Here is a 27,886-nt window from a genome sequence, read left to right as displayed (position 1 = left end):
GAGTCTGCACGTGGACTCCGCCTCCCTGGAGACAGAGAGTAAACAAGGACAGTCTTCCCCTGCAATTACATTTTTCCCACATTATTACATCTGCTTCCAACCACACACAGGAAGGAATTCCAAATCGGTTACAAGTCATGTTCCCTAGGATTGGATTCTGTTTTTAATTCTTGTTAACAAAAGGAACAGACTATTTCTCTTCAAAGGGTAACAGTCTAAATGAATTACAGTAATGTTCTCTCTCTGCTATCCTCAGGAAAGAAGCTCCCTTTCCCTCCACAGGGCTATTGTCTTTAGCACACGTGTAGTCAACATGTGGACATTTTTTTTTTTTTTTGAGATGAATAATTTACCACAGAAATAGACAAATGGGTCGAGGTTCCAATATGAATGTTAGGAAATTATTTTTGCAAATGGTGTGTTACTGGACATGTCTGCTGGCTGACTTGGGGTGTTTATATACAGGGAAAACAAGTATAGCCTCTTTATTTAATCAACCCACTCAGTCCCTCAGCCGGTCTTTCAGAACTGTTTTTGTTTAGGGTCACTCAAAATACTGATGGAGTGCTTGCTGCAGAGTTCAAGGAAGGTTCCCTGTCCCAACCCTGAAAGGGGGGGAGCAAAAGTAGATCCGATTTTTCTTTCCAACCCATATTTAAACTTTGGTTACTTAGAAGAGTTTGACAATAAAGACTGAAATTTTGGGCAGCCAATTTTTGCCACTTGTTAGTATATTTGGTTTGGCGGGCACAGGGGCGAGACCTCTCAGAGATGTGTATTTGTTGTGCCTTTCCCCAGCTGTGTGTATGATCGGAAGCTGGGTGTATCCTTAACCAGCTTCTGGGGCTTCCGGACCTTTAGTCTGTGTCCGTCACCTGGGATCTTGTTAGAACTCAGATTCTGATTTTGTAGGTCTTGCATGGATTTCTAGTATTAGCTTAGAGTAGCTGTGTCCAGAACTGTTCTTGGAAAGATTATGTTTTAGGAACCTAGCTGTTTCAGGATAAGTTCTGCTTGGTCTTAAACAAAGAATCTCACAATGCTGAGAAAACTGCCCTGCCCCTAAAATGCACCTAATACAGGCTAATGGTTGATGGTGATGTCTGTGCGTGAACTAGAGGGAGACATTATGACATAGCACTAACTGAAATTGCTTGCTTCTAAGAAATGGGGTTTTCTAGAACAACAGAAGAAAGTCTTTGTAGGTGGCTATTGTTGGAGGTGAGGGGTGGGAGTCTTCTTTTCCCCAACCGAGAGCAGCCTGTTTATTCCCTCTCTCTTTATGGCCAAACCTTAGAAGAGAGGGAACCTTCTTATTTTCCCAGAAGATTGCTAGAATAGCAAAGAGAATTCCCGAAAGGGGGAGAGACCGACAATGGGGTTCAGGCAGTATGGCCTTGGTGGGTGGAGAAAATACCAGGACTGCCCCCACTCAGGGCTTAAACCATTCACCATCTGACTGTAAACGGATCATGGAAGAAGTGAACGTTCCTTTTTGGGAGAAGGAGTCTTCCTTAACACGTAAGAATCAGAGAATAAACGTATCATGTCACAAGTGAACTTCTCTTTTTCGGGAAAAGGAGGTTCATCTGTGTACAGGGGCTGGGAATAAATAAAGTGTGTTTTTTTAGGATTAAGAACACGAGTAGGAGCACATGCTCACAGTAACTCTCTGTAGAAACTAAACATTCTCAAGACTGATGTCTGAACCCCAGGTCCGCTGCTAAGACCCTCCTCCAGCCTCACTTACTGAATGTGTGTTGATGATTTCCTCAATTGAAATATAAATAACTGGCTTGCTGACTGTCACCACATCTGTGTATTTATCCATATTAAACTTTTCTTCTGGTTCAGGGACATTACATGCTTCTTTGAAATATTTCCTAAAAAAAGGAAAAAAAAATTTTTAGAGTCAAGTTTGTGAATAAAACAGTTTTATCAAAGTGGTGAGATCTTCAGTGATGGGGAGGGCTTTGTGCTTTCCCGCACTTATGGGGGACCTAATCTAGCACCTTTTGGGCTGACTCCAGACGGCGAAGCCGAGTCCATGTTTCTGGGTATCGCACCCAGCTCCTCAGACAGGGATAGACAGAGTAGTTAGACCTCAGGCCTTGTGACGGACCCAGTGTGATCAAGTTACGGGCATGTCGTTTAAAAAATATGATTTAAAAAGTGCCCCCTGAAATCTGAACAAAAATGTCAAGACTGATGTTCTTCTCTAAGAACCAAGTCTTTTTAGAGAAAAATAACCCCCAGAGCAATTAAGCAATTAGTTAAAAGGAAAAAAGGAAGTCAAAAGAGGTTCTAAGAGAAGATAAGGAATTACAAGAAATGGATGCTACTTTTTTTTAGTAACATCAAATTTGCTACTTTAATTGGCACAAACCTCTGCAGCCTTCAACAGCCTTTCAGAATTCCTGTTACCAATTTGATGAAAATGCAAGGTAAGCCTACTCTGCTCTTAATTGATCTAGACCACAGTTGCTGGCTGGAAAGGCTGTTGAGACCAGACACACAGTTACCTACAAAGGCCCCTCCCTCCAGTGCTCAGACTCTTAACAAGTCTGCCATTTTAAGCTACCGGCAATTTCAACCAAGAGATGCAGAAAAGCCAGGTGTGCTGGGATAATGGCTTAGGAGGGATTCTTAGCAAGGTAGAAGAGGTATAAGAGTTTCCTGTGCCTAAAGCATCCTTGGTGTATCTCCTAACGGCGCCCAAGACTTGTTGGCCGGAAAGACCCTGCCTTCCCACCCCAAGGCTGGGGGAGGGGAACCGGCAGGCAGCCATGTTCCCACGTGGCCACTGGCCTCCCTGTGCTGCCTTGCCTGTCATCTTTCACGGTTGCTGAGGAACACGAAGGATGGATATAAGTGGAAGAGAAAAAAAACTAGATGAATTTAGGAGATGAGGGGAGACTTTTGGTTTTTTCTTTTAAATGAAGAAGAGTTGGAAACATAGGTGTTTAGTAGGAATAATCTGACAAAAAAGGCAAGTACAAAAGGGGTTTGAAGAGCAGCTAAGGATTCTCAAGAAATGGATGTTAACTTTTTTAGTCCGTGAGGATATCTAAAATTAGCAGTGTGAGAAAAATCAAGCTTTCTCATAATAAGAGGATTTGGGAGAATTTCTTCACAAGAGGCCACAAATGCCAAACAGAGATGAATGCTCATGAACTACCTCTGTCAGCAGACAAGTCACTAATCTAGAGGAAAACTGAGGAATAGGAAATTATCATTTTCCAAGTTGAGGCTACAGGGATGTCACACTTGTAAGACTGACTGAGAGAAAAGAGAAAACGAATGCAAAGAGGTGTGTGCTTCCTTAGCGAGCAAACGTGCCTCCTAGACTCGCGCCTCCTCCCACAGCCCATGGAATCATCAGTGATAGAACTTGGAGAGCATATGATCAATAGAACTGTCTCACATTTGTATTTAAGAGATGTTCGAACACAGGACACATTCACACACAATCTTCAACAAGCAGAACAGCTGGATTTTCCCTACCTTTCAAAACCAAATGCTCAGTTTCCTACCATTGTCTGGTGCAGATAAGGCAAGTTTTCCTGAATAGACAAAACATAATCCTTTTTCCAAGTTCAAAAAAGTAGAAGTTAGCTATTTTGATTCTTTTTTTAATTCTAAGTACTACAAGCCTAGGGGCTTCCCCAATGGCTCAGCAGTAAAAAATCCTCCTGCAATGCAGGAGCCAGGGGTTCAATCCCTGGGTCGGGAAGATTGCCTGGAGGAGGAAATGGCAACTCACTCCGGTATTCTTGCCTGGAAAAATCCCATGGACAGAGGAGCCTGGTGGGCTACAGTCCAAAGGGTCACAAAGAGTCGGACAAGACTGAGTGACTGAGCACACACACATAAACCTAAACATACCAAGATGATTAAATATTTCTTTTTGTCAAAAGCACAAATCATACATATGGGGATGAGTCAATGTAACAGGGGCACTGGGTATAGGGGTAGGATCGGGAACACCAGACAGAGGGAACTTGGCCTGATCTTCCCTGTTTCCTCTCTCCTCACGGTGACAACCAGCACAAGAAATGCAAGCAGGGACTTCCCTGGTGGTCCAGTGGGTAAGACTCTGCCTTTCCAATGCAGGGGGTATGGGTTCAATCCCTGGCTGGGGAACTAAGATTCTGTATGCTGTGCAGTGTGTCCGAAAACATAAATGACTAAATAAAATTAAAAAGGTTTTATTAAAAAAAAAAGAGGTTTATGCTAAGGTGAAAATTTAACACAATTTATAATTAAAAAAGAAAAAAAGGAAGAAAAGAGAAATGCAAGCAGCCCTCTGGGGTTCCTGCCCTCACCCCCAACTTCAGCTCTGGGCACAGAATACACATTACTCTTGTCCACCACCTTGCAAACTTCTCCAAAGGTAATGACCCCTTTCACCTGAATTCCTGATACGTGTCTGATAAATAATTGTTCATAGAGGAGAGGTGCTCATTTTCTCCTTCGAAGAGCTTGTTGGAGGCTGCATGTTGCAGGACCTTGGCCACTGATCCTAAGTTTCTCCTCTGGTCGGAATTGATCTGACCTCCGGCTGTCATGTCGATGATATCAAAGCCGTCTGGGGCAACGATGGCTGGGTTCATGTACCGGTAGTACAGGAGGTTTCCAACAATCTGGAGGGATGTAGAAGAAGAGACTATTTTTGAGAGAGAAAACTTGAGTTTGGAGTGTTTTTGTTTTTTGGTCTCGTGGCTGTGGGATATTGTAGTTCCCTGACCAGGGATTGAACCCAGACCCTTGGCAGTGAGATCTTGGAGTCCTAACCACTGGACCACTAAGGAAGTCCCTGGAGGTTGTTTTTTTTTTCTTTTTTTAAAGTTAACCCTAATCGACATTTCCCAAGATAGCAAATCATTTTCTGATCTGAATCCTAACAAGGAGTTAAGTAAAGGTAGTGACTATAATCACACATTACAAATAAAGTTAAAAAAATTATTTTTGGTGAAAATATACTATTGCCACCCAAATTTTCCAATATAAAGAATCTTGATAACGTTTGAGAGCTCCCAATTAACCTCATAATAGTTAATAATCTTGAGAGTCATTAGAAATAGAAGACTTGCAGCTTATTATAAATAGTCATACAAGGGGAAAACTTTTACAAAATGGCGTGTTGGTCATTTTGGCTCCTACCCCCAAGAGAAGCTATGGTGCGATTACCCTTGAAAATCTACCTTTAATAGCTCATCTTCTGTTGCATCAGGAAATTTCTCATGGATCGAATTCTTCAGTACTTTGGCTATATACCTCAATCCATAACTACATGGAAAACAGATGACAAAAGAAAATAATGGAAAAAGGCTAAGTGAGGAAGAAACGCACTGCAATTGTTCCAGTCAACTAAAGCCAAGCAGCTTTCATAAAAATTAAACACAAAATGAGATGGTGACGGAATCACAGGACTGCCACAGATGATCCTAACCGAGGACCGTTTTCTATCGTTTCCTCTTCCGAGAAGTTATGAATTGAAAACGCGCATGTAGGCAAACTTCCATAGTAAAGATGGTAAGAGGGAAACCCGTCTTTGCTACTGGGGTCTATTTTATATAGTATTTCAAGAACTTCCAGCAATGAAAGATAAAGCTGCCACGTATATGACTTACGGCAGTAGATCGAGGGAAGAGATGATGGAATTCAGGACCTGGTCGGTGACCCTTCTCAGGTGCTCGATGGAGGCTTCCAGTTTGTTTCTCACTTCCGGGTAAGTCAGCGCTTGCTCTGTGGTCACATCGTAGGGCAGGTTGCTGAAACCACAACAAGGGCTTCTCATTAATTGGGGGCGTAGGTAGAAGCATTTGGATCCTTGCCCCGTTGGTTCTCCAGTCAAGCTTTGCATGGTGAATTGGGGTTCGCCCACCAACTCCAATGGCAAAATGCTCCCTTGTAGGGTGGGGGAGACCCCACATGCCTGCAGGGAACCCTCAGCTGCTAGTGCATCGGGGTGACTCCAGGAGCTCCATTTGGGCCCTTTCAAAACAACAGGCAGACCCAGGAAAGGTAGACCCAGCTAACTGTGTCTCTCTCTTTTTACTCATAACGAGCAGTATGCTCTTTTTTAACTTTTTAAGTGGTTGAAAATTGCTTGACAATGTTGCTTTGGTTTCTGCTGCACAGCAATGTGAATCAGTCATAATTATATACATCCCTTCCCTCTTGAGCTGCCCACCCCTCCCCCATCCCACCCCAAGAGCAGTATGTTCTTTACAGAAAAATTTGCCTATAAGCCAACAAGGAAATACTACTGATCCAGAGACAGCTGCTTTTCCTATCTTAACTTTCTAGGTCCTCTGCACACATGTATGTATGTGGGTATAATGCAGTTCATGTTTATACACATCCCATATAGATTCTTCATGTGTATGTGTCTATAAATGCATGTATTTTCTTTACACAGAAAATGAGTTACTGTATCAAGCTACAACCAAAAACTATATCATGAACATTTTCCCCAGGCCAACAAATATATTTCTATACCACCATTCCCAATAGTTACTACTCCATTACGTGTTATGTTATACATTTATTTAACAGATTCCCCAAAGCTAAATATTTTGACTCTACCTAACTTTGGCGATTACAAACAGTGCTGTGACAACCACCCATATAATTCTCTGTGCACATCCTAATGAAATTTTACAAGGTGCCCTTTTGCAGGAAATAAAAACCTGGGATTGCTTAGATTTACTGATACTACCTAAAATAAGCCAATCCCACCCAGCTAATAAATGCTTACATGTTCAAGTTACTTATTTGGTAACTGTAGAAAGGTAGGTATCATCAAGTGAAGAGAAATTGTATACCATTCCAAGGTCCAGGTTTAGGAACATACAAGGAAAAACCAAGAGAAAGAACTACACACATTGTGGCTTTGGGCATCAGCTGGTACTGAAATCTGAAAATAAAATGTACCACTAAGATGAGCAGGAGTCCAAGAATGTTGCCTGCCTGGAGATATTAGAGAGAGGTAGTAAATCTTGGATTGAAAAGTAATTTTGTACAGTAAATTTTGTTTTTTAACAGTGTTTAAGAGTATGTAGAAATATACACATAGAAATGATAAAATATCATTGAAATCCAGCATTGCCCTGGCTTCACTACCTGGCTTCTCCAGTCTGTGTTTCGAGCTGGTTCACCCAGGTCTTGTACACCTCGACAGGGCTCGTGTTGATGATCAGGGACTTGTCATCAATGATCTCTTTTACCACCGGAGCCAGGAGCTGGCGCAGCGTGTTCTGCCCACGGGCACCTCTGTTGAAGCTGACGACCATCTTGATGACTGTAGGGTTCCCAGTAACTATGTCCTGGACCTGGTCCACCTTGGATCTGAAAAAAGCCCAAATCAAACAAAATGGCTTGCTTCTACGGACTGAGTTTTAAGCAGTGTATATTCTCTCTGACAGACAAGGGCTTCGGACAGCAGGGTGGGGGTGGAGTGGTGGGGGTGTGGGGGAGAAGGGGGCTGTATTTTAGCTTAGTGAAGACCAAAGGCAGTGTGATTTAAAAGGAAGCTGTCTCCCATCTCTATTTGGTGAGGACACCTGAGTCTAAGGAGACCTTTGGATGACAAGCCCCCCGTGTGGTCTTCTGTAATACAACCTGAGTCTGAAATCTGCAGGAAGTTAGGGCAAAGCTTTCACTCTAAGTATGACCATTCTATCTGCCTTCATCACTAGACAACATGCCTGACCCATTCGACCAAAGGTCTGCAGGGTAAACAGGACCTGCAGAGTAAGATCTACAATGCAAATCCTAATTCTACTTTGTCAGGAGTCATTGGAAGCCTGAGTGTCCATTAAATAAAGTGGTTCCCAGAATCTACCACTCCCACAATTAAAGAAATAAGAGAAAGCTACCATTTGTAAGATGAGTGTTTGTTTTTAAAATTTTTGTTGGAGTAGAGTTGATTTACAATGTTGTGTTAAGTTTCAGGTATACGATGAGTTTCTTATTCGAGAAATTTAAGAATCTAAAAGTAATTTCTCAGCTTGAATTCCAATCTAGAAGGCAGGGGTGAACTAAAAGCGGACCTAGACTAATAAAAATAATAATACTGGGTGATGGAGTACGGGTCTGACGCTCCTTATCTCTTTCCTGGGAGTCAGTCTTGAATTTCTAATATACTGCTGGATAGTTTCGTTCATACATTCTACACCTAAAACTTAGACTCAGTGTGCTGAAAATCTAAGCTGTGCCTTTTTCCTTCTCACTCCCCCATTTCCCTGAACTGTGTAGCTCCAATTGATCCTGTTCACATGCAGGTGGGAGATCAATCTTACAACTCCATGTGGTCATGTCAAAAACCTTGCACAAAAGTAAAAAGAGCTTCTGCACTTGAGCCTCTGCTCAAGTGTCTCCTATGATCTGGCGCAACCTTTCATGTCCTGGTGGTCACTAATTAAGTTACCTCTTGGCGAAACTAATCTATTTCCTTTATTTTTTATTTTTGGCCTTGCTGTGCGGCTTGCAGGATCTTAGTTCCCTCACCAGGAACTGAACCCGAGCCCTAGGCAGTGAAAACGCAGAGTCTTAACCATTGGACCCCCAGGGATGCCCCTCATCTACTTTCTCTCTTGCCCCTTGGCCCATGCTGTTTCTATCATCGCGGTGCCTTACTTCTCTCTTCCATTTCTTTTTATAAAAACTGTAGATATTCGTCAAGGTTTTGGGTCAACTCCTTTCTCTTCCATAAAATCTCTACCAATTGACCTAATTGGAACTTTTCTTTCCATCCCTGACACTGTTCATGTCATTCATTTAGACCTTACCTTGTTTTACCGCATAGCATTGCTATTTCTCATGATACCTTATAGACACCCTGAGGGCAGAGGTGCCTGGCTAAGAGCTTTGGAGACCCATGAGATTAGCACTGCTTAAGGTATCCAGAAGTAAGGAAGGCTAAAGGTATTTCTTATGGGGTGTTTTTTCCCCCTATTCCTTACAGTTAACTACACACTTTAAACATCAACTAAGTCAGAAAATAAATTAGTAAAAAGCAGCTTAAGTTCCATAAGAAGGAAAGACTATTTAGCAGAGATCATTATCCTCATCTGATTATGGTTTTATTACTCACATAATTTTAATGAAGTTAATTTTTCTCACTGACGTTTTTCTCTTTTTCTATTTTTTTTGGCCACACAGCATAGCTTGTGGGATTTTAGTTCCTTGGCCAGGGATTGAACCCAGGCCCTTGGCAGTGGGAGCACAAAGTCCTAACCACTGGGCCACCAGGGGATTCCTTCTCACTGACTTTAAACAGCTTTGTACACTTGCAAAATCAAAAGTTAATTCAGCACTAGAAAAGGAGAAAGTTGTATTTGAATATATCTATGATGTAGAAATTTAAGACATTTGATACATTTTAATATGTATAAATAACTTCTAATTGTTGTTCAGTCACCAAGTTGTGTCCGATTCTTTGTGACCCCACAGACTGCAGTACGCCAGGCTTCCCTCTCTTTCACTATCTCTGGGAGTTTGCTCAAATTCATGTCTATTGAGTCGATGATACCATCCAACCATCTCATCCTCTGCCACCCTCTTTTCTTTTTGCCTTCAATCTTTCCCAGCATCAGGGTCTTTTCCGATGAGTGAGCTCTCACATTAGTAAATCAGAGAAATCCACCACTAACAAAACGTATTGGTATTTTTACATATCTACGTACGCTATTTCTTCCTCCAGAGCAGTTTTAAAAAGCTTGAGGAGTAGATATTCTTCTCGCTGATTGGAAGCATAATTGTACAGGGTGAAAATGACAGTATCCATAAATTTAGTTGACTTGTTCTGTGGCATCTGGAAAATCAGCTTAGCCAAGTATGAAGGATTGGTCTAAAGAGAGAAGACAAAACGCCCCCCACAAGACTGTATGTTAATTATTATTAAAGCAGAGAGGAGTACCAAGTTCTTTGCTCTTTAACGAATTCTTATGGATGAAGCTCATAGAAGAATATCTGGCTCATATTAAGACAGGTAGCAGCTAGTAATACTACTATACTATAGGAAGTTACAATAGAAAGTTATGGTAGGATTTAAATTTTATATACTATATCATGTCATATTTTATGGACTATAATTGCATTATGAATACGTTATACTGTTCACCATTTGAAGGCACATATTAATATTCATTGTAGAGACAAAGAGGAGAGAGGGGGTGGCTGAGCTATCTGAAGAGACTGGCAAGAATGGACCAAGGGCTGAGCTATAGAGACTGTCTTAGAAGGACTGATGAATGAATTAACACAGTCTATATTCTGAGACTAGAAAGCAAAAGCAAAGGATATAAGACAGACAATGGGATGGCCGTGATGTTTCAAAAAATATTTTTTGTTTTCTAAATAACTTCTTTTTCTTTATCTTAAAGTTTATTTTATTTGTACTGGGCCTTTGTTGCTGTGTGTGGGCCTCTTCCAGTGGCTCAGATGGTAAAACGTCTGCCTACAATGCCTACAATGAGGGAGACCAGGGTTCAATCCCTGGGTTAGGAAGATCTCCTGGAGAAGGAAATGGCAACCCACTCCAGTATTCTTGCTTGCAAAATCCCATGGACGGTGGAACCTGGTAGGCTACAGTCCATGGGGTCGCAAAGAGTTGGACACGACTTCACTTTCACTTTTGTTGCTGTGTGGGGGCCTTCTCCAGTTGCAGTACGCAGCGGGGGCTACTGTTGGTTCCAGTGCACGGGCTTCTCAGTGTGGTGGCTTCTCTCCTTGCAGAGCATGGGCTCCAGAGTGAAGGCTCAGTAGCTGTGGCTCATGGGCTTAGCTGCTCCGTGGCATGTAGGATCCTCATGGACCAGGGATTGGACCTGTGTCTCCTGCGTTAGCAGGCAAATTCTTTACCACTGAGCCACCAGGGGAGCCCGGCCATGATGTTTTACAAAGCATGAGAAAGGAAGAGCGAGGCAAGGAGGCTGAAGGGTAAAGTTCAGGATAGTTCATGGGGAAAGTGCCAGGAGAAACTGATAAGAAAAAAAAAGATTGACAAGTTTTAAAGATTGATAAGAATTAAAAAAAAAAATTTGACAAGGAGCTCAGCTGAGGATGGAGTTCAAGAGATATAGCACCAGACTTTGTAGTGATGTGGTTTTTCTGAAGGAATTACACTAATCAGGTGAAGGTCAGAAGAAAAAAAAAAATTAAAGTGACAGAGAAATGCGAAAGTCTTACTCTTCATCTTCCTTCCAGTGAGAAAAGAAAACTGTCCTTTTCTTTTGTATTTCATGTAAGAGAAACATGGGAAACCAGTATTTAATATTCTCAAGAAGTTCAGCTTTAAAATTTTTAAGAAAATCCGAATTCTAGTTCAGCTTACTACTTAGATTTATTCTCAAGCTTGTAATAACTGGCTGAAATGTTATGAATAAGGAGCTCAGGAGAACTTTCTGAGAGTTCTGGGTTGATTCTTTTTCCACATAAGATATGGGCTTTTACGAAAGGAAAATTTCAGCTGAAGAAGCCCACTCCTCACTCCTCTCAGATGATCTAAAAACTTTAAATTAAAGCTCACACTGAAGAGACAAGCCCACAGCAAAACCTGTACTAGTTGGCCTGCTGCTTTACCTAAGAATTTCCAAAGGTGAAATGTCCATACCATTTGCTTTTCTCTAGTTTCCTCATTAGTCTTGGGTTAAAGTCTCCAAAGCAGAGAGAAGAAAAGGTGAAGAAAAATCATGGTGTTTTGACACTTCAGTTGATACAACTGAATGGTCATGCTATGGTCCTATCCGTTTTGGATAGTTTAGGAAATAAAACTTGTGGAATTATTCTAAACATGTTCCAATGCTTTTTCTCATTTCCATTAGTGAGCCTCCATTTACACAACAGTGTAAATTATACAAATCTTAGTGTGCATGTGTGCCAAGTCGCTTCAGTCATGTCTGACTCTTTGCAATCCCGTGGACCGTAGCCCGCCAGGCTACTCTGTCCATGGGATTCTCCAGGCAAGAATACTAGAGTGGGTTGCCATCCCCTCCTCCAGGGGATCTTTAGGCGAATGACTGAATTTTCATCTTCCTAAACGTCACAAATTCTGTCAAAATTCAACATCGGAAAACTAAATCCTGAAGAAGCTTCATACACTTGGAAGTTAACAGATGTCAAAAATGATAAATGCCTAAGATTAAATTTCTAGCTGGTGGATGAACATTAACCTAATTTCAGCAGACGGAAAAAGCTTCCCCACCTAGTGTGAGGCCCTCTTCTTTCTGCAAAGAAAGCTGTCATTAAGCAGTGGATTCCAAGGACAATTTTGTTTTAACATTTTTTCCTTCACTGCTGCCACCTCGTGGACATCTAGGGTACTATAGCTGTTCTCCAATCTATTCTAAGCAGAGCACGCTCAACTCTAGCAAAATCAACGTCTCTTCTCTCAGCGGGGCAGCTACCCGTCACTTACAGTTTGGGCAATGTGTTCTCTGTGTACGTGATGCCAGTGACATCCTCAAGCAAAGATTTCAAGCATCTCCACGCCTTGATGGAATCACGGCCACCAGGAGAGGCCCCAGGGACACCTGACTTTCAAGGAAGAACTGCTGATCCACCGTTTTTGGGAAAGTTTTCTTCTTAGAGGAGTCAGTTTCTCTCTCTCACTGTTTCCTTAGGGACTCAACTGTATGTGCTGGTGGGTGGATGAGGTTAATCAATGGTCAAGCAAACAAACAAAAAAAACTGGTCCACCAGAGTCCAGCTGTAACCAGTTCAGCTGAGTTCTCACCCACACTCAGGAAGCAATGGAAAATTACTGTTCATTTAGAGAACAGTGATGTCATGGAAATAATGAAAGAAAAAAGGAATCCTATTTCCCTAATCCAAACTCCCTGGCTCCTTCCTCAAAAGGAGGGCAGGCTGGTTCTGATCTGTTTTTCACATAGTTAATTTTTCCATGTTTGACAGCATCTGCTTATGTTATTGTTAGATTTAGATTGTCTATGCTGATTACTGTAGTGTAATGTAGTCATGGAAAGCAGGACAAGCTGTAAGTCAAACTGCCAGGGTCCTGATACCCCTTCATCACCATTTACTGTGTCTCAGTTTTCTCACATGTAATATGAGAATAACAATCAGTTATTTTCTGAAGGTTCCCAGGGTTGTAGTAGGAATTAAAATGAGAAAATGTATGTGAAGCACCTAGAATAGTACTTGGTACTTAGTAGTGCTCAGAACATGTGAACTATTATAGCCTTAGCATGGGAGAAGATCTGTTGTAAAACACCAGCGTGGAACAGAGCATTTACCCACAACTCACAGTGAAAGAAATTATTCTCACCTGTAAAAGATAAAAAAGCTGCTGATATGTTTCCAGTGTTTTTCTTCTCTCCTTACTCAAACTTTTGATCCCTTGGTTGTCAATGTTATTCAGTATTTCCATCTCTCCACCTTTTTTCTTATTCAGTTTTGTTCTGTGTGAAATTACATCCTGGAAAAAATTTTTTTATGGAATTACTACTTTTTACTCTGGTATTCTTTCCCCCCTCCCTTCACAGACACCCTAAGACACACATAGCTGGAAAGATTAATTTTCCACATTCCCTCATGAAGAAACAAAGGAACATAGAGTGTTAAACAGATTAAGAAAAATCCAAATCATGGGTAAATTTGGCTTTTGTAATATTTGTTCTCCTAAGCTGTATGCATTGGTTCTAACATGTAATGTAAGCTCCAAGACACTTAAATAGGGAGAGAATAGTCTTTTCAAGAAATGATTCTGGAACAACTAAATATCCAGGTTCAAAAATTAAGAAGTCAGACCCCTACCTCACTCCATAAACAAAAATTAACTCAGAAGAGATCATAAAGAACTAAATGGAGGAGCTAAAACTATAAAACTCTTCAAAGAAAACCTAGACAAAAGCTTTTGCTACCCTGGATTAAGCAATGGTTTCTTTTAGGGGTGTGTGTGTCATAATTTATTTAATCATATTCCTTTTGATGAACAGTTTCTTCCCATTTTATTAGTATTTTAGAGAGTGCAGTGAATCTTCTTATACATGCATCTTTGTACAGGTAGGTAACGGTTTCTTAGCTACAACACTAAAAGCACTAGAAACAACAACAAATAAAGTGGATTCATAAAAATTAAAACCTTTGTGCTTCAAAGTACGTTATCAAAGAAAACAACCCACAGAATGAGAGAAAATGTTTGCAAATCGGGTAAGAGTCTTATATTCACCATATACTACATCTAAAAATAAAATGAAAAACAACTCAATTAAAAAATGAGCAAAGGATTTTCCCAAAGATCATCTATAAATAGCTAATAAGCACATGAAGAGAAGTTCAACATTAATAGCTATTTGGCATTTTCTCAGAAGTTAAACACGAGTTACTATGCATGTGTGTTCAGTCGTGTCCGACTCTTTGTGACCCCATGGACTGTAGCCCACCAGGCTCCTCTGTTCATTGGATTTCCCAGGGAAGAATACTGGAGTGGGTTGCCATTTCCTTCTCCAGGCATCCTCCTGACCCAGGGATTGAATCTGTGTCTCTTGTGTCTCCTGCACTGACAGGCAGATTCTTCACCACTGCGCCACCTTGGAAGCCCCGCACAAGTTACTACATGATCCAGCAATTTCACCGTGAGATATATGTCAAAGGGAACTGAAAACTTATGTCCAGAGAAAAATGTGTACGTGAATGCTCATAACAGCTGAAAAAAAGAAACATTTCAGGTGTCCATCAATTGATTAATGGGCAAAAAAATGTGGCATATCCACACAATGGAATGTTATTTTCAGTAAAGAGGAATGAGTACTGATTCATGCTACAACATAAACACTATGCTAAGTCAAAGAAGCTGGTCACAACAGACCATATACCGTGTGATGATCCAGAACAGGCAGATCTATCATGATAGAAAGTAGATTAAAGGTTGCCATGGCCGGGGGTTGGAGTGATAGGTAATGATATTAATGAATATGGATGTTTTTCCTTTTTTTAAAAAAATTGAAATATTATTCACATATTGTGAAATTTGTCCTTTTAAAGAGTATAATTCAGTGGTGTTCCATAAAGACACAAGGTTGTGCAACCATCACCACAATTTTTAATGCCAGAACATTTTGGAGGGCTTCTTTTTGGGGTAATGAAATGTTCTAGAATCAAATAGAAGTAAGGGTTGCACAATTTTTGGACTAAACACTACTAAACTGTAACCTTTAAAAGAATGAATTCTATCATTTCAATCTATAAAAGCTCTTGCAGAAATATGCAATGTAGAAATTAGAGATGGCAGGGAAAGGAAGCCTCTAAGTATTTAACAAAATTAAGGTTCTCAGATCCTCAGTCAGGTTCCTTTAACTATTTACAGGGATGGCTGGAAAGTGTGTGGCTGAAGACACTGTCAAGTGGTCACCTCAGGCTATTGTGTCCCCTTAAGCGGCTTAAAGCGTCATGAACCAGGGTAGATCCTTTAGATAAGGATCCACCAAACATTCTTATGGAGATCCACAGTAAGAAATATATTTTACATCTTTTATTGGTAAACACACTCCCACATACTATACAAAGTGATACTCATTTTTACTATTGGGACACACTCTGATACTTCAGTTTGCTTTTATTCTATTCCATTTTCAAAGACTGCTGAAGTGATACACTAAACTGATTTCATGACCTGCTGATGGCACCTGTCTTACATGAAAGCCATAGCTCTAGGACGCCTCCTCTGCCACTCAACATTGGGTCACTGTCCCCGAGAGCAGGTGGTGAGAAAGTTGCTCTTCCCAAAACTTCTGTCTGCTTCCTTGAGCTCTTAGCCCCAGAGGACTCTTTGCAGCACCCCCTCTGGGAGATGGTGAAGGACAGGGAGGCCTGGCGTGCCGCAGTCCATAGGGTCACAAAGAGCTGGACACGACTGAGTGACTGAAAGATACTAACTTCTCCCATAGCTGGGGTCAGTTCATAGGTAGGGAGAAAAACCCTTGGAGCTTTGAGATTAGATAGTTCTATGTAGTTACATCCACTGCCTTCTAGGTTTATGTTTTTACTCTTTCTCATTCTCAGCGTGGTGGGAGGTGGGGGCAACCTTGACTTAATCCTCTACTTATATTCTTCTAATGGTTTATATGGGGAAAGAGGGGATTGCATTTCTATAAAAATTTTCAAAAGGCAACATTTCCCCCCTTATTTCACAAATATGTTCAAATACATTCAAGATGAAGAAAGGAAGCATAATTATCTCCAGATGGGTGCTCACAAACAGTCTAGGCAGGCAGTGGCCTGATATCCTTATCTATGTATGACAGTGAAAGTGAAGGTCACTTAGTTGTGTCCAATTCTTTGTGACCCCAATATACAGTCCATGGAATTGTCCAGGCCAGAATACTGGAGTGTGTAGCCTTTTTCTTCTTCAGGGGATCTTCCCAATCCAGGGATTGAACCCAGGTCTCCTGCATTGCAGGTAGATTCTTTACCAACTGAGCTATCAGGGAAGCCCAAGACATCCTAAGACAGCACTGGACTAACTGGCTTACAGTTCCATCTAACTCAGGCTTCTCCTCTTCAAATAATAGGTGATGTGTAGATCACACAGTTCTCCCAAATACGTGGGCTAATTGATTATCTTGATTTTAAATATACAGAGGAAAAAAATCTTGGTACTTCCAACCTCTCCATCACCTGTCCCCCCTGCCCGTGGCCTCTCAACTACTTTCAATGGGGTTAGTGCTGGAAACAGGGGACTTTTCCTTTGTTTTGTTGCAGACTTCATCTTTAGAGTCATATTTTTGGACATATACCAAAGAGGAGAGAGCAGGGGGTGGTAAGCAAGCTCCAGGGCAGAACTAAACTCCTCTGTATTATTAATATTAATAGATTTGGTCAAGACAGGAACAGGAAGACTCTTGAGAGTCCCTTGGACTGCAAGGAGATCCAACTAGTCCATCCTAAAGGAAATCAGTCCTGAATGTTCATTGGAAGGACTGATGTTGAAGCTGAAACTCCAATCCTTTGGCCACCTGATGCGAAGAGCTGACTCATTGGAAAAGACTCTGATGCTGGGAAGGATTGAAGGCAGGAGGAGAAGGGGATGACAGAGGATGAGATGGTTGGATGGCATCACTAACTCAATGGACATGAGTCTGAGCAAGCTCCAGGAGATGGTGAAGGACAGGAAAGCCTGGCATGCTGCAGTCCATGGGGTCGCAAAGAGTCAGACATGACTGAGTGACTGAACAACAATTCTTATCAATAAATATTGTATATCTCAGGGAATGCTGGTTTGAAGAAGCAATGGTACTCAACTTGTTCTTAATATTTCTACTTCTCAATGTTGCCCTAATAGCCACCATCTTTTCCCTCCCCCTGGTAACATACTATCTGCATGCAGGTAATATGATAGTGTATACACACACTTTTGTAGAAGGCATGAACTAGGACAAAGGGCTTGGGCTTTGGAGTCATAAAAGTATGGGTATCCGCAAAGCACAAGGAGCTTTGTAACCCTGCTCAGGTTAACCTCTCTGACTCAGTTTCCTTAAATCTATAAAATGGTCTTAATAACAGCAATCTTACTGAGTTGATGTGAAGGTTAAAAACTCCATGTAAGACATTTAGCACATTTTTCAGTAAAGAAAAGGCCTAGAGAGGTTAAGGAAACATGTTCATACAAGCAATGAAGGAGCTTTATTAAGCAGTAAATTTCAATCCTGGGTCTCAGGGAGCCCTGACCTGCAAGTCTGCACTCACATGATACAGTACAGCCACCAATGGGAGTTTCAGTGATTCAAGGTTACCTTCTACTTTAGTCTTCCTTCAAGCTAATTAAGAGTCTAGACATTTTTTCCTCCCTATACCTCCCAGGAACTTCTACTTCAGTTATCTGTTTCTTTTTCCTAACTTTTCTTTTTGCTTACAATCAGTATTAGCTATTTCACTTGCCCACTGACTTTGTGGGGTTTCTAGCAAGAATGCCCATTTTAAAAGAATCGTAAGACACAGGGTTACTACAGAGAGCTAGAGTTGATCTGTAAGAATTAAGTCACTTCCCTTTAAAATCTTTTCTCTCACTCAACACATGCATATTGTTTAAAACAAACAAACAAAAAAAGGTTAATTCTATACCATGCAAAGAAAAATTGCTTAGTTTTCTTTCTTTTAGCTTCAGTTCAGTTCAGTTGTGTCTGACTCTTTGCGACCTCATGGACTGCAGCATGCCAGGCTTGCCTGTCCATCACCTACTCCCGCAGCTTGTTCAAACTCATGTCCCTTGAGTCAATGATGCCATCCAACCATCTCATTCTCTGTCGTCCCCTTCTCCTCCTGCCTTCAATCTTTCCCAGCATCAGGGTCTTTTCCAATGAGTCAGCTCTTTGCATCAGGTGACCAAAGTATTGGAGCTTCAGCTTCAGCATCAGTCCTTCCAATGAATATTCAGGACTGATTTCCTTTAGGATGGACTGGTTGGACCTCCTTGTAGTCCAAGGGACTCTCAAGAGTCTTCTCCAACACCACAGTTCAAAAGCATCAATTCTTTGGCACTCAGCCTTCTTTATGGTTCAACTCTCACATCCATACATGACTACTGGAAAACCATAGCTTTGACTAGATGGATCTTTGTCAGCAAGGTGATGTCTCTGCTTTTTAATACATTGTCTAGGTTTGTCATAGCTTTTCTTCCAAGGAGCAAGTGTCTTTTAATTTCATGGCTGCAGTCACCATGTGCAGTGATTTTGGAGCCCAAGAAAATAAAGTCTGTCACTGTTTCCATTGCTTCCCCATCTATTTGCCATGAAGTGATGGGACCAGATCCCATGATCTTAGTTTTTGAATGTTGAGTTTTAAGCCAGCTTTCCCACTCTCCTCTTTCACTTTCATCAAGAAGCTCTTTAGTTCCTCTTAGCTTTTAGCTTAATTGTATATATATATTTTACAATAAATGAAATTTCACTGTTTTATTTTCTTCTCCATTATATTCCAACCCTTTCTATCTGCCCTGAAATATTCTTCAGAAGTGATTTTTTCCCCCCAGTGGCTCTGTAACATACCTGTTGGACTGATTCTATTACTCGCTGTTTTGGGGTTTGGGTTGTTTCCCACTATTTTACCACTGCAAATAAAGTTTCAACTGTACTATTCTTATCATCACACGAAAAATCCTACTATCAATGATAAGATGAAAGAGTATGTACGTATCACTAGCTTAATCAGTGCTTGATAAATATTTGGAGTTGAAGAATATAAGTTGAAGAATTAACTTTGTTTCACAATGCTATCAATTAGTAATGCTTTATTGATTCTGGTATTTGTAAATTCTTTTCCTAAGTTAATCATGGTTAGCGTTTTTTATTTGCAAATAAAAATCTTGACTTCCTAGGAAAAAAAATTACAAATGCCTAAAAAACATCTTAAACACTCATAAAGATCTGAAAATCTGCCATGCTTGCATTTCCACAAGCTACATATTTCAACTATTCACTCTTTTGCAACTAAGCCTTTATTTTAAAAGGCAAGACATTTCCTGTTTATGACTTTATGGGAATAGGATAAAACAGCAGTTTAAGGCTATAAAAGGCATTCTCTGAGGGACCTTCTGGAATATATTATACTTAAAAGTCTTCATGTGCATCAAACAATACAAACATATACTGTTTTTAAAGACCAAAGTACTATTGTTTTTCTGGATAAAATAATGAAAATAGAGTTAAATGCAGAAAATTTAAATGTGTAGTTTTATTCCTTAATATTTAGGAAAGATGGTCATTTCTTGTCGTATCAATTGTTCTGGTTTGCTTATTTTCTCTGCGGTGTTTTGCTGGAATCACTGTGAGGTGGGTAGACAGGAGCTGGGCACTCCCACGGCCACTGAGCTGGTAGCCTCCCGTGACTGCTCATCTCCCAGTCTCCCAGAACCGCCCCGGAAGCTGACTCTGTACCTCAGACCTCTGTAGGTCGTCAGCTTCCCTGCCTTGCCTTACAGGCTTTCTGAAATCCGACATGGCAGGGCAAGAGGGACACGGAGAGAGGTCTTGTCCTGGAAGTATCCTTCCCTTGGATAAAAACACTTTTCTCATGGTTTTTGGAGCTCGGAAACTAGCAGGTTTCTCACAGATACAAAATGACAGTGTTATTTATTTAGAGGCCATTATTAGGGAGCGACTGAGCACAGACCCAGGCACGGCAGGGAAGTGCCACTCTGTAGGGGGTCATCTGGGAATGGTGAGGGTGGGGTCCCCATCTGATGGGCTGGAGGACACTGCTGGCTTCCAGTGCCCGGGGGCTGGGAGGACAGATGCTCTGCCGTCCAGCTGTTGGTAGGATGGGCCTGTGTCCATCTCTCACATGGTTGGATTTTTTAATGTCCTGCTGGTCATTCATGTAGGTCAAAATTCAGTGTATAACTGCTTGAGCCTAGAATCTAATCATTTTACATATAAGCACAACATAGATCCTTCAGAATTTTAATATAAACTTAGTTTTCTAGGATGGCAATTCCATGTTGAGTGGTCGGGATGAAGGGAAGACCACACTTTGCTCATTCAAGGAGTTATTACCCTGTTCTCCATTTTGGAAAATGAATTCAGGGACAGTTCCACCACTCTCCTGACCAGTCTCATCTGTAGTTCTCTCAATCTGTGGTTATTCTGTGAAGGGGGCCAAGTCTCTGGTAACTTTATCACATCTAATGGCATCAGGCCCATGTATTTTCATATTGAAATATTTGTTTTTACTATAAATTGTGACAGACTTGATTTTCTTGGGCTCCAAAATCACTGCAGATGATGACTGCAGCCATGAAATTAAAAGATGTTTGCTCCTTGGAAGAAAAGCTATAACCAACCTAGACATCATATTAAAAAGCAGAGACGTTACTTTGCCGACAAAGGTCCGTCTAGTCAAAGCTATGGTTTTTCCAGTAGTCATGTATGGATGTGAGATCGGACAGTGAAGAGAGCTGAGTGATGAAGAATTGATCCTTTTGAACTATGGTGTTGGAGAAGACTCTTGAGAGTCCCTTGGACTGCAAGGAGATCCAACCAGTCCATCCTAAAGGAAATCAGTCCTGAATATTCATTGGAAAGGACCCTGATGTTGGGAAAGATGGAAGGCAGGAAGAGAAGGGGACGACAGAGGATAAGATGGTTAGATGGCATCAGCTACTTGATGGACATAAGTTTGAGCAAGCTCTGGGAGTTGGTGATGGACAGGGAAGCCTGGCGTGCTGCAGTCCATGGGGTTGCAAAGAGTCGGAAACAACTGAGTGACCGAACTAAACTATAAATTGATACATTTTAATTTCTCTTTTATATTTATAGAAAGGCCTTAGTCTTGCTATGAAGGGACATATGTAAGTAGGTTTTATTTTGTATAAACTTCCTTTGAGAATGATAAAGAAGCCTTACCAAATGTTATCAAAGAGGGGAAGGCAAAGAATTTTCCAGGTCAGGTCTGTCTGAGCACCATTAAGTGGTAATAAAAATGGTAAATAAACTTTGGGTCACCCGTTCTAGACTCCAAAGGAGCTTAGCTGGACCAAGAGTGATGTGGGCATATATATGAGCATCTTCTGTCTTCTGGGAGCCAAGAATCCCAGAGATCCCACTGACCTCCAGCGTGATCCTGTTCTTCACCAGGAGCCCGATCTTAATGTCCATCAGGTTCAGGTCTTTCTCCAGCTGCTGATTGCCTCTGATCTTGGTCACCACTTCCTCCCTCAACCGGGCTACCTCCAGCTCTTCCTGGAAATCCAAGTCACTTTGGTCCAACAGGTATACAAATTTGCGGATTACTCTTAACGGGGGGTTTTCGGAGCCAACTGCAAGGAAAGGAAAAGAGTGCTTCAACTGGACATACTTGAAATGATCATTAGTAGGAAAGAAACTAGGTCTTTAAAGAAAGCATTACCAGAAAATAGAGCAATGGTGATGCTGGGCCCCACAGTGAATCATCCCACCTCACGTCAAATATGACGTGTCAAAGGAAACTGATCATATAAATAAATGCAGGCCACTGAGAACGTCTGCCTCACAATTTCCTTGTTATCCAACATTTGTTTATCAGCTGTCTCTCACACTGTTTCCAGGACTCCCACACTGAGGAGCTAGTTCTATCTATTGGTGTCTTATTGATGAGGAATCTGGGAAAGAATGCTAACACTGAGTTGTCCAGGCTCTGAGAGCTTGTGGCTGAGCCAGATAAGAGATTTCTGTTCTTGCTGCAGGAAGCAGAAAGTGTTCGTTTTTTCAGTCCAAAAGACTTTGGGGGAAGGAGCAGGAATTAGGTGAAAGGGGAATTAGAAAAGGTCAGTCAAGGGAGAACTATAAGGTCCAATAGAAGCCAAGAGGACCACAACTGGAACACATGTTCTGCTTGGCAGAAACAAGATAATTTTAGAAATTGAAATGGGTCCCTATCGTTTCAGCATGAACCAGGGAGGGCCCTCAGCACCGAGGAGACCAGACTTAGTCATTGTGAGGGTATCTATATAAATTCTACCAAGGGCTTTCCCTTAGTGCCTTGAACCTTACTTACGCTTTGATTCCTTGGCACTGTGACTTTGCAAAAAAACAATTTTTTAAAGGTGTTTAGTGAGAGTGACTCTGGGTGAATTATAAGAGTAAACAACTGGACCTTCAATGCTGAATGAGAGGACACAGCAATACAAAGAGGACTTGAGAGAGCCCAGTCCAGTTCTGGCAGCCTCCATCCACATCCTCTCCTTTACATCCAGGGCTTTACTCAAGCTTTCTTATGTTAATACTGCTGTTTGGTTGTGTGGTGTTTTGTCACTTAAGAAATACAGAGTTCAATCAACAGCGCAAACAATTAGCAGCATGAACCCAGCACAAACAGCCAATTCTAGAGTCATCTGTATTCCTATTGTGCCTCTTCTGATGTATTTATCGATATCTATCAAGGAAAAGCATCAGAGGTCCACATCTGCCTCCAGGCTCGGAATCTACTAGATAATAATACCTCATATTTCACTAGATCCCAAGTTACCTTGGATCATGGACCCTTCACTTCCTGATCACCAAAGCTTATGTGAATTTACTTTCCTACTATTTTACCAAAGATGCTGTTGGTGACATGACCATTTCAGGTACAGCTGGAACCACACACCAGAGCTCAGTTATGTGGCTGAGAGAACATAAGCAATCTCCTGTGTGTCTAAGTTCTCTCTGCCTGCTCCAGACAACTGTGTATCATTTCGTGTGCCAACAGGGCAGGGAGAAACAAATGAATAATTTAGCTTTACAAATTATTATGGTTCAAATGTAATAGCTCCTGGATCAACAGCTGGCTTTCTGGCATCTTCATGAAACTATTATGGTTCAAATGTAATAGCTCCATTGTCAACGGCTTTCCGGCATCTTCATATCTTCATACCACTTTGTGGTAACTTTCATTTCAGGAAACCACTCAACTTCACAGTCAGCACTTACAAGTGGCCAGTTAAAGTTCTAGCAAGTTCCAAACCTGAATGCATTCAGTGCCTTTCTGGAGGAAATGGGTGAAAATGAATCATGACAGACTAATAAAAGCGATATTTTTCATCTTAAGAAAATGCCTTTGTTTTATGAAGGTGCTGAATCGAGAAAGAAATGAAAATTTACAGTTCAGTTTCCACAAAGCTACCTTATTTGCTAAAGCAGCTTTAATCTAATTTATTCACTAACATAGCTTCTGTCTTCTACGTTTTAATAAGAAATCACCTAGATTTTTTAGCTGGAATTCCTTCTATCTTTGTAACTTCAAAAAAAAAAAGTAAGCAAGTGACAAAAACTACCCACAAAGTTATGTATGTTCTACTTATTTACAAGGTGTTGGTGGGGGTTGGTCTTGAGGGAAGTGGACAAATGCTAAATTATGTGAAATTGGTTTGTAATCTCACAGCTGAGTTTTCCTTTCCAGATTTATCACTGTTTCTACAATTGTCTACTTTACTGAATATACAATTTAGGGATGGATTTTTGTCAATAAAGTGTTCTAAATGCTAGCATAATTTACATTAAAAAAAAAAAAAACTATCCACCAAAACCCATTCACTAGAAGGAGAGGAAAAGCAGCTTGTGTGTGTTTGGAAAATTTGTCCTTAATTTACCTATTTTAGTATGTCAGGGCTCAGAAAACAAACCCCTTCTTCAGCTTTCTTGTAAAAAATTCAAGAAAGATATTTACCAACGGAGACATGAATCTCATCAATTGCAAAGTGGAGCAGTGTGGCATTAGAGACACCTTCTTCCCTCAGTCTGCATGCTGGATTCTGGAATCTAGCAAACAAGGTAGTATCCGGAAGATTCCACAGCTCGAGGCAGAACCTGGCCTTTGAGACTGCCAGAGACTTTTCCCTTAACAAGTACCAGGGAGGATCTTTCTTGGGTCATACACTTTGCTCCATAATTCAGACAGACTTTTGACAATAAAATGTGTTGGCGAAATACTTACTACTACTGTGCTAGGAACATTACTGAGCAGTATTTTTATTTCTTTCAAAAAAAAAATAATAAGAAACAAGATAGTTACAGAGAACATAATGGCCATTTTCACTACTAAAATACACAATGATGTGTTTTGTTCTCAAAACTAATCTTGAATGACCTAAATATTTGAAGAATTTGGGCAGTACTAATAAACTTATCAGCAAGCTCTTCTAGACTTAATCTAGGACATGCTCTTTATCACATGTTCTTATAATAATTAGAATGTTAAAAATTCAGCATATAAAGAATGCTTCACTATGTAAAATAAATTAACAATAGAATAATAACATCAGCAGAGCTGAAACTGAAAGATGGCACAAAATGTGAATGCTATTTCTGGGTGGTTTTTATTTTATTTTTCTGTTTTCCAACTTTCTGCAAATGACATACTAGTATTATAAGGAAGACAACTTAAAAACCACAGGGACTGTGAAAAGTCTAGAATGAAATTACATGAAGATGTTTGTAGTTTCTTTAGGAGGTGAAACTATGTGCTTTTTCCCTTCTTATTCATATTTCCAAATTTCTTACATGACTATGTTTTGTTCTTAAAATGAGAAGAAAAAAATCATAGGCCAGGTAATAAATTAAACAGTACTCAGATGTAAGTTTATCTTCTGGCTAACTCTTTCGCATTAAATTCCTGCCTTTAGCTTATTATTTTTTGAATATCTGTAAGAGATTTCATGATTATTTTTCACGATTTTCTTTTGAAATACATAGTGAGACAGGCATACAGTTTTTATCTTGACCTCCTGCCAATGACCCCCTGACTGACAGGCTGCAGGAAACACAAAAACAGCTCTGCCTAGAAGCCACCACTGAGTCCACTCCTGTGAGGTCCTTCCCACGTTACTTGAGGAAATGGTCATGAGGACCTGATCCCAAGGCTGGTGCTGTGGGTATGAGCCTGCCTGTGCTGGAGGGCCTCTTGTGGAGGTAGGGATCAGCATCGGCTTGTCACAGGGATGGGGCACTGGCAGCAGCAATCCTGGAAGGTGCCCCTTGGCGTAAGCCCTCTTGAGTTGCCATTAAGCCTACCATAGAGCCCATAGCTAGCTCAAATTTAATATAAAAATATCAGCATTAATGCCAACTCCACTTTTAAAAATTGAAGTATAATTGAAGTATATCATTAATACATATACATATCACTATATATTCTTCAAAAAACACCTGAAACTAACACAACACTGTAAAAAAAAATATATATATATGTATGTATATATATTGGGTTGGTCAAAATTGGGTTTTTCCATAAGCTGTTGCAGAAAAACAGAAAAACATATATACATATATATATACATTTTCAGATTCTTTTCTATTATAGGTTATTATAAGATATTGAATACAGGTCCCTGGTCTATATGGTAGGTTCTGCTGATTATCAATTTTATATATAGTGATGTATATCTGTTAATCCCAAACTTCTAATTTATCCCCTTGCCTCAACACTGTCCATTCTTTTTGAAGAAGAAATCCCATCTATTGCCCTTAACCCATTCCACTTTGATAGAAAGGCCTGTTTCTTGTCATGACATGCTTGGGTCTGAGATGGTCAAAATCTACTGGCAATAATGTGAATCCACTGATGTGATCAGATGGAAATAACTTGTGCTTGCCTGGTTTATAAGGAATACTTTGTTTCAGAATGCTCCACTTACCCAGTGTTTTGTAGTCATCTCTAGCTTTGCTTGCTCTCAATAGAGACTGGATTTTCACAATTTCATTGTTCTGCAAAAGAAGATGACCAGTCACAACCTCCCAGAGTTCCATCGACTCCACTATTTTAGAATTTAGAACTCTTTAAAAACTGACAGCATTTGAAGAATGGACATTATTTAGAACTGACAGTATTTAGATGTGGCATAGTCAATGTTTATTTTTGCATTCTCTTTGAAGAAAGGGTCAGATAAGTTAGCTAACAATATATAAACAAGATTGCAAAGGGATTGTCTAAATAAAGATATCTAAAAAGGGAAAAGAATTTTACCACCAAACTTAGATGGTCCAATCTATTTTCACATATCTATTCTTCAAAAATCCTGAAAAAATTCCTCCTGTGGGATTATATTTATGGTTAGCAGTAATTAAAAACTTTGCAAGCAAAGTTGGAAAGTCCTTCATTAGTATCTTTTCTTTCTGGCATAACTAGCCCACATAAATTTTTCCTCACCCATTTCCTTTCCAGTTCTGAATGATGAAGTCTTACTCTGAACAAAAAAATGTAAGAAGCCTCTAAATAGTACCACATTGAGTTCTAAAATCCATTTTTTTCCTCCAAGCATTTGTTTCTACCATTTAATAAGAATCATTCAATGCTAACATTCACAAACTATTCGTTTAAGTTCCTTCTCAGGGAGGACAAAAACCCACGTGTGTCTCTTACATGATCTCTGAAAAACTGCAGTCGTGAGAGGTAATTCTTTCGTGCTGTTACCATCCGGTACCAGGACTGAATCTAAAAAATAAGTGAAAAAGAGAAATCCAGGCAATTACCAAACCACCTTTCATATCCCTCTATGCAGTCTTTTAAAAGTAATATTGATAGTTTATTTGATAAAAAAGTAAAAATGAGCCACCCACCAACTAATAAACATCTACAGCCTCATCTTCATCTCCTTCTTTCATTGCTTTTCCTCCGATGGGTTCAGAACATCTTACACATTATGGTGGAGAAGGTAATGCAGCTTTTTGTACTATTTTGCTTTAATCTCAGTAAATAAAAGCAAAGTGAGCAAGGCATTTTGCTGAGAGTTGCAATGGGTCAGGGAATCAAATAAAACTAAGTTCAGAGTTGCTTCCAACATCCCTTAAATGCAGCCAATACCTTTTAGATCTTTACAGGAAAACATTTCAAAACCTCTCATGAGGTTTTCTGGGTGAATAAGCATGTGTTCCATAGTGAGCACAGGATATTTCCATGTGTAACACGTTCAGGAACTAATAATGCAAAAGGTCTAGACCATGTCATTCTCTGTCCTCACAGTTTAAAAAGTCTTAACAAATGTCATCTGACTTCATCTCTCTCCAGCCCTACTCTTCTGACTCTTATCTGGATTTCCAAGTTTCTACAAGCTCATTGCCAGATAGTCCTTTAGTTTTCAGCTCTGAGAGTGGGCACCCCAATGGCTGCTCTTTCTCTAAGCTTGGAGCAACCAGCCTGGATTGGAAGTTGGGTTAGATGGGCCTATCTACTAAATACAGGCCCTAACTTAGTTGTACTTCCTTCTTGTCATTGGTTTTGCATTTGCCTTACAACTAAGGTTTGTACTGTTAAACCTGAAAATTCTAATTATTATTAGAGAAAACCAGACAAAGAACGTGAAATTAAGCTGGATTTCCTCCAAATCAATTTGGATTTTTTAGAGAAGAAGCATTTATTAGGTTGGTGCAAAAGTAACTGCAGTTTTGCATTGTTGAACTTTGCCATTTGATAC

The 27,886-nt window shown here is 40.4% G+C and overlaps 1 protein-coding gene across 14 annotated transcripts in view; it reads right to left on the bottom strand.

The window, feature by feature from the left end:
- Positions 1-27,886, bottom strand: part of IQGAP2 (IQ motif containing GTPase activating protein 2) — a 307,037-nt gene that overhangs the window by 27,303 nt on the left and 251,848 nt on the right. For all 14 annotated transcript variants that reach the window (XM_081505894.1, XM_081505895.1, XM_081505897.1 and 11 more), the window contains 10 exons: positions 26,836-26,907; positions 26,111-26,180; positions 21,570-21,778; positions 13,295-13,444; positions 9,693-9,856; positions 7,129-7,353; positions 5,634-5,774; positions 5,205-5,289; positions 4,411-4,643; positions 1,751-1,883 (listed from right to left, as the gene is read on the bottom strand). In XM_081505894.1, coding sequence (XP_081362020.1) covers positions 1,751-1,883; positions 4,411-4,643; positions 5,205-5,289; positions 5,634-5,774; positions 7,129-7,353; positions 9,693-9,856; positions 13,295-13,444; positions 21,570-21,778; positions 26,111-26,180; positions 26,836-26,907 — 1,482 coding nt within the window. The remainder of the gene's footprint in view (positions 1-1,750; positions 1,884-4,410; positions 4,644-5,204; positions 5,290-5,633; positions 5,775-7,128; positions 7,354-9,692; positions 9,857-13,294; positions 13,445-21,569; positions 21,779-26,110; positions 26,181-26,835; positions 26,908-27,886) is intronic.

Source organism: Giraffa tippelskirchi, chromosome 7 (assembly GCF_054371585.1).
Source record: "Giraffa tippelskirchi isolate mGirTip1 chromosome 7, T2T-mGirTip1v1.2.pri, whole genome shotgun sequence".
Taxonomy (NCBI): Eukaryota; Metazoa; Chordata; class Mammalia; order Artiodactyla; family Giraffidae; genus Giraffa; species Giraffa tippelskirchi.
Note: the sequence above shows the minus strand (reverse complement) of the source record. Positions and strands in the feature narration are given on the sequence as shown.